General features: G+C 40.4%; 1 protein-coding gene across 1 annotated transcript in view; it reads right to left on the bottom strand.

The window, feature by feature from the left end:
• Positions 1–7,787, bottom strand: part of LOC112072924 (glypican-3-like) — a gene marked incomplete at its 3' end in the record, with an annotated part of 124,166 nt that overhangs the window by 96,460 nt on the left and 19,919 nt on the right. The window contains 1 exon segment of the mRNA XM_070439979.1: positions 2,610–2,738. Within this exon segment, the coding sequence (XP_070296080.1) occupies positions 2,610–2,738 (129 nt within the window).

Here is a 7,787-nt window from a genome sequence, read left to right on the forward strand (position 1 = left end):
GCCATAAAGACATGAGTTGCATTTGTGAGTTGCATAAAGGCATAAAGACATGAGTTGCATAAAAGACAGTTGGAATATAGTCTTCTCTCAGAGAAGACATTGACAGTTGGAATATAGTCTTCTTCAGAGAGGACATTGACAGTTGGAAATATGTTTCTCTGAGAGAGGACATTGACAGTTGGAAATATAGTCTTCTCTCAGAGAGGACATTGACAGTTGGAAATATAGTCTTCTCTCGAGAGGACATTGACAGTTGGAATATAGTCTTCTCTCAGAGAGGACATTGACAGTTGGAAATATAGTCTTCTCTCAGAGAGACATTGACAGTTGGAAATATAGTCTTCTCTGAGAGGACATTGACAGTTGGAAATATAGTCTTCTCTCAGAGAGGACATTGACAGTTGGAAATATAGTCTCTCTCAGAGAGGACATTGACAGTTGGAAATATAGTCTTCTCTCAGAGAGGACATTGACAGTTGGAAATATAGTCTTCTCTCAGAGAGGACATTGACAGTTGGAATATAGTCTTCTCTGAGAGGACATTGACAGTTGGAAATATAGTCTCCTCTCAGAGAGGACATTGACAGTTGGAAATATTAGTCTTCTCAGCAGGAGACATTGACAGTTGGAAATATAGTCTTCTCTCAGGAGGGACATTGACAGTTGGAAATATAGTCTTCTCTTCAGAGAGGACATTGACAGTTGGAAATTAGTCTTCTCTCAGAGAGGACATTGACAGTTGGAAATATAGTCTTCTCTCAGAGAGGACATGACAGTTGGAAATATAGTCTTCTTCTGAGAGGACATTGACAGTTGGAAATATAGTCTTCTCTCAGAAGGACATTGACAGTTGGAAAATATGTCTTCTCTCAGAGAGGACATTGACAGTTGAGAGGAATAATAGTCATTCTTCTTCAGAAGAGAGGACATTGACAGTTGGAAATATAGTCTTCTCTGAGAGGACATTGACAGTTGGAAATATAGTCTTCTCTCAGAGAGGACATTGACAGTTGGTTGCAGAAGGACATTACAATCCCTCCATCCCACACCCTCTATATCTCTTTCCCTCTCTATCCCTCTGTCTCTTATCTTTAACCCTCTCCCCCTCTTTCTCCCTCTTTCTCTCCCTCTCTCCCTCCTTCCCTCTCTCACCATATCTCCATCTCTTCCTCCCTCCGTCTCCTTCCCTCTCTATCACCCTCTCTCCACTGGCCCGTAATTACCCCCCCAGGATACCTCGGCCCCGTCGCCACTCTGCTCTCTTCCCCCTTGGACGAGGCAGTAAGCCTTTTTATCTCTGAGAGTGTCCTCATCTCCTCTGTGACAGGCGCACTGTGACTGAGGAAGGGCTGCCAGCCTGCGTGCTACAGACTGAAGGGTCTGGAATTGAGGACACAGGAAGGAAGCTAGTAAGACCCCATGGGTCATATTCAATAGGCACTAAACAGAAGAAAACAGACTGATTTAGGGAGGGACTACCTAAACTTGTCCAATAAGAATCTCTCATTTTRGTTTTCTGTTGCAATTTATTTTGTTACGTTTTGCTACTGTGTGCACTAATGAATACAGCCCTGTTTTTCTTGTAAGGAATAAGAGCTTTGAGGAGATGTATTGTGACTACGTGAGAATCTCAACTGCATACTCCTCGCGTCCTCTCTCCTCTCTCTTCACCTCCTTCTCAAAACCTATTGGAGCAGAAGGTCAGAGGGGAGGGACCACTGGCTTTCTCATCCAATGGGTTTTGATAAGGCGCGAGGAGAGAAGAGAGGAGTATGCCAGGAGTAAGCAATTGAGATTCTCCCTATATCTAGGGTTGCTATACAGGCTTATATGCTTCTTGAGGGGAAAAACATTCACTTCCCTCACCTCTCATTTCAATCAGAAGTGATGCTTTTGCATTGATTAGAATCAATATAAAATCATTATCTGAGGAGAAATAAAGTCGAACTAAGTGAGGCAAATTAAAATTGGGGCCAGATGAAGAGAGAGAACAAGGGAGAGAGGGAGAGAAAGTTACGATGCTGGAGCAAGGGAGACAGGAGGTGAAGTGAAATATTGCAGAATCCAAATTGGGTTCTGTGGGGTGCAGCGAGACATGGGCGAAGGATGAGAGAGCGATCGAAACAGCAATTAACCGAGCAGGAAAGAAGGAGAAAGTGCGACTGACATTAATAACCTTCTCATAGAGAGACAGAGTCAAGATTTACACTCACACACTGTCGGAGATGAGGCTCCACTGCAAAGCTCATCACTTCTACACAAACTTCACCTTCAACCGACCTACACACTCTTTACTCAAGGATAGAGATCATTCAAGTTTAATGTATTTTGTACATCTGACACATCTATACGATGGAACGAGATAGAGACATATTATATCCCAATAAAACCACAACCAGATTGTATAGTGTGCTGTTTAGATTGGTACAAGGCTGTATTTAGCATCACAATACTACTGTGTATAGGCATCAGTTGGGTTTACAAACCCGACTATTGCAGTAAACACAGGGTGTGTCTATAATGGCAACCTATTCCCTTTATAGTGCTCTACTTTGATCATCAGTACCTTTTGGGGTGCATCCACAGACATCAATCAGCATGTCCTTTACCTGTTTGTCATTTCTTGTCCGTTCCAGCAGAGGGAGTGGTTGCTTGGCGCTGCAGGCTCCCGGCTACACAGAGCCTCTCCCAAACCACTGAAGAAGGAACTGAATCCCCTCAGGCTGGAAATAAACTCCCTGAGGGAGAGAGGYAGGGATGAGAGGAGAAYAGAAAAAAGAGAATATCATTAATAATGGTAATGATTATATTATTATTACATTACAGCATAGCTAATAATGCTGGTCAGCAAAGAGGAGGGGAGAGTGGACAGAGAGCGAGAGAAAGAGAGTGAAGAGAGATGTTTGAGGTTGTGGACGAGGTGTCTTTTATACTGGGATAAAGTTCAAACAGTGCCATTTACTGCGTACCGTGGGGACATGGACGGAGCTCTTAAAGGAGAAGTGTACAGGTGCTTGGTGGAGAGCCAGAAATCTTGCTTTCTGTTTGTAGGTGACCGCCATGACTCTGCATTAATACCTTATTTTCCACCTATAATGGTGCCAAATAAGTTACCGTACGGCATATTGTTACATTATCTTGTATCATTACGCGCCATGACAGTGGTTGGAGTTGTGAATAGTATCGTGCGCTAGGAAGGTTTTTGATGCTTTGCGGTAAGTTCTTTGTGCTCTTCTGATTCATCCAGGTATGTTGAGGTGTTACCTTATGAGACGCTGAAGATATACAGGCCTATCTCATCTTTTTAAGTGGGAGAACTTGCACAATTGGTGGCTGACTAAATACTTTTTTGCCCCACTGTATAGACTTGTATTATCATCTAACATTTATGATGAGTATTTCTGTGAAACACATGTGGGCTATGCACTATCACGCTGGATGTTTTTGGAACTAGTGAATCTAACGCGCCCAATGTAAGACTCCGATTTCTTTGTTATAAATATGAACTTTATCAAACAAAACATGCATGTATTGTGTAACATGAAGTCCTAGGAGTGTCATCTGATGAAGATAATCAAGGTTAGTGATTCATTTTTATCTCTATTTCTGCTTTTTTCTGACTGCTATCTTTCGCTGGAAAAAATGGCTGTGCTTATTGTGGTTTGATGGTGACCTAACATAAATCGTTTGTAGTACTTTCGCTGACAAGCTATTTGAATGGACACTTTGGTGGGATTAACAACAAGAATACCTTTAAAATGATATAAGACACATGTATGTTTGAGGAATTTTAAATGATGAGATTTCAGTTTTTTGAATTTGGCGCTCTGCACTTTATCTGGCTGCTGTCATATCGATCCGGTAGCGGGATGCAGCCATATGAATAGGGGGCAGCATTTTCACTTTTGGATGAATTGCGTGCCCATAGTGAAGCTGCCTCCTACTCTGTCCCAGTGCTAATATACTGCATATTCTTATTACTATTGGATATAAAACACTCTGAGTTTCTAAAACTGTTTGAATGATGTCTGTGAGTATAACAGAACTTATAATGAGAGGCAAAGACCTGAGAAAGAAATCCAAACAGGAAAGTGAGAATTCTGAGACTGGTCATGTTCAACTCATCGCCTATTCAATTCCCTGTAAGATCATGGATCTGTTTGCCACTTCCTACGGCCTTCCACTAGATGTCACAGTCTGTAGAACGTGGAATGAAGCCCTCTACTGTGATGTGGGGCCGGATGGGAGGTGTTTCAGTCATTGGTCTGCAAATTCCTGGTCACGCGCGTTCCAAACGATCTCGTCTTGCTTTCCATAACTTCTAGAGACACAAAGGAATTCTCGCGGTTGGAACGTTATTGGATAGTTATGATAACAACAGTCCTGAAGATTAATTCTCTACTTAGTTTGACGCAGTTTATTCGACCTGTTAATAAGTACTTTTTAAAGTTTTTGTCCGAGTTCGCCTGCATCTCGCGCGAGCGTTTGGACATGTGCACTAACATGCTAGCAAAAGTTAGCTATTTAGCCCTGTGGGGACCAGGGGGTGCCTTATTAGTTCACTTTTGGGGAAAATCGTATGATTTTTTCAACGGCCTCAGTACTCATTCTTGCTCGTAGCATTATTGCATATCTATATTACTATTGGCTAGAAGAACAGTCTCTAGGTTTTCTAAAACGTTTGAATTATTTCTCTAAGTGAAACAGAACGTCGCTTTTACAGACTTTTCCTAACGCGGAAGTGGAGATTTCAAAAGCCGAACTCTCCTCTTTCAATCAGAGACTTTTGCTATAAAAGGGCAAATGTCATTATGAGCTGTAGAAACACGTCATACGCCTTCGCCGGTGTCATCGGAGTGAAGATAAGAAGAAATCAGTTGATTATCTCGATCAAGGCTACTACCTGAAGCACAACCTCTTGGACTGAGACGTGCGCGGACTTTTTTTTTTTTTCAATGGGCGGGCGAAGTAGGACTGTACTCGCCATGGAAGAACCTTTTTAAAGGTGATATGATCTCTGGCTTCGATTTTCTTTGAATACTGTCACAATGATCATCCTAAAGTATGTTTTTTCAATATAGTTTAATTATATTATTGAAATTTATTCTGGACTTTAGACGTGATGCGTCGCAAGAATTGGTTCAAGAACGAGAGGTTAGCAACGGCACGGCCAGTGTGCTTGCTAATGGTCTGAGGAAATCGTCGTTAAGGATCCAAATAAATTCGGTTCTGAACAAAGGACCCCTTCGGAGAACATTCTGATGGAAGATCAAAAAAGAATAAGGACCCAATTTGGGATGCTATTTTCATATATATCTGTCAACTGTGCTATGCTATAACCGTTTGCCTTGAGGCCAATGGCTGTTGTGAATGTTAGCTATTGTAGTAAGCTAATTATGAACGATATATTGGTGTTTTCGCTGTAAAAACATTCAAAAATTGGAAATATTGGCTATATTCACAGATATTGGTCTTTCATTAAGCTATCCCCACCAATATATTGGTTCTGAAATGTTTTATGAATGTGTAATTAGTGAGTGTGACGTTGGTGTCTGTATTTTCTGGCTACTCCCCGTGCGATTTCTGACTGTAAGCTGTGATGTGGCTATGATGGTAGCAGTAAATGTAAAACTGATTTATAGCTAAAATATGCACATTTTTTGAACAAAAAAAAAAAAAAAACCATAGATTAATTGTGGTAACATGTTATAGGACTTCATCTGAAGGGAGTTTTTTCTAGGTTATTTAGTTGGTTCTAGGATTGGTTCTAGGTTTAGTTAGGTTAGCTACTTGGCATGCTACGGTTGCTGTGAAAATGTCTGTCTGGTGTCTTTTGTATTTGGTGGGTGAACTAACATAAATATATGTGGTGTTTTCGGCTTGTAAAACACTTCAACAATCGGAAAATATTGTCTGTATTCACAAAGAATATTTGTCTTTCATTAGCTATCCACCCATATATTTGTATGAAATGTTTTATCGATGTGTTTAAATTAGGTAGTTGGCTGTCTGTATTTACTCTGGCTACTCCCGTGACGATTTCTGACTGTAGCTATGATGGTAGGCAGTAATGTAAAACTGATTTATAGCTAAATATGCAATTTTTGTTTGAACAAACATAGAATTTATTGTGTAACATGTTACGTAGGACTGTCATCTGAGGTAGTTTTTTTCTAGGTTAATTTAGGTTGGGTTCTAGGTTAGTTAGGTTGGCTTGTGGCATGCTACCCTGCAGCCTACTTCGTGCTGTGAAAAATGTCTGTCTGTCTTTTTTTATTTGGTGGTTGACTAACATAAATATATGTGGTGTTTTCTCTGTAAAACATTTAAAAATCGGACATGTTGGATGGATTGACAAGAATTGTTTATCTTTCAAATGCTTGTATTGGACTGTTAATGTGTGAAAGTTAAAATATTTTCACACAACAAAAATTGAATTTGCGCGCTCTGGGCTTTTCAATGGAGATGTTTGGGAGGAGTGCCGGCTAGCGGCACCCCTGGCCTAAACACGGTTTAGACATAGTTAAGTATATGGACATTGATCGAACAAAACAACGATTTAATTGTGGAAACTAGGATCCTGGGAGTGCATTCTGATGAAGATGATCAAGGTAAGGGGAATCATTTTATATGTAATTTCGTATTTCTGTTGACACTCCAACAATGCGGAGAAATTTGTTTATTTTTGAGCGCGTCTCAGATTATTGCATGCGTATGCTTATGTTCGTAAAGTTTGTTCTGGAAATCTGACAATCAGCGGTTTGCCATTATAGAACAAGTGTATCTTTCAATTCAGATAAACATGTATCTTTACTCATGAAAGTTTATGTATGAGTATTGTTCTTGTTATTTGACGCGTTGGCTCTCTCGCATATTTCTCTTCGGATATTTGGAGGCATTTCTGAACATACGGCGCCAATATGTAAACCAGGATTTGTAGGATATAATATATGCACATTATCGAACAAAACATATAATATGTTATTGTAGAGTAACATGATGTCCTATGAGTGTCATCTTGCGATCCATCAAGTGTGCTAGTGATTCATTTTTTATAACTCTCTATTCTGAATTTTATGTGACTACTTGATCTTTTGCTGGGAAAACTCGGCTCGCTGTTTTTCTGTGGCTATGATAACTGAAGCTAACATAAGTCCGTTTTGTGGTGCTTCGCAGTCTAAATCCTTTCTTGAAATCAGACATGTTGGCTGGATTCACAAACATGTGTAGCATTTAATTTGGTGTCTTTCAGGATTTTGTGATTTCATGAAAATATGATTTTTATAATAATGATATTTGAATTTGGCGCGTGCCTAGCGATTTTTTTCTGTGGCTTTTGAGCCAAGTGCGGACGCTACCGTCCCTACCATATCCCCAGTATGAAGTTAGACTGGACTTGCCTAGTTAATAAATAAAAAATATGCGGTGTCTTTCTCGTTTTTGCTTATGGGCCGTTATCAAGCTCATGAGTGCAGTCTTACTGCCAGCATCGGTTTTGGCCAGTGGTAAATATAGCAGCTAGAAGAATATAGATGAAAACGTCTCTTGTACAAATAGGTGGTCTACAGCTTATCATGAAGTGATACTCTACCTCAGGTGAAGCAAAACCCTCAAGACTTCCTTAATATTAGATTTTGTAGCACCTGTTGTTGCTTACACAATATATACAGACATGCCACCCCTGTCTTTCCGGAGGCAGCTGTTCTATCTTGCCGAGTGCCAGCATAAAACCTGGCCAGCTGTCATTTTCCTCATGTCGAGTGCGATCAGCCACGACTCGGTGAAAG

The sequence above is a fragment of the Salvelinus sp. IW2-2015 genome, unplaced genomic scaffold, assembly GCF_002910315.2.
Source record: "Salvelinus sp. IW2-2015 unplaced genomic scaffold, ASM291031v2 Un_scaffold2090, whole genome shotgun sequence".
Classification (NCBI taxonomy): Eukaryota; Metazoa; Chordata; class Actinopteri; order Salmoniformes; family Salmonidae; genus Salvelinus; species Salvelinus sp. IW2-2015.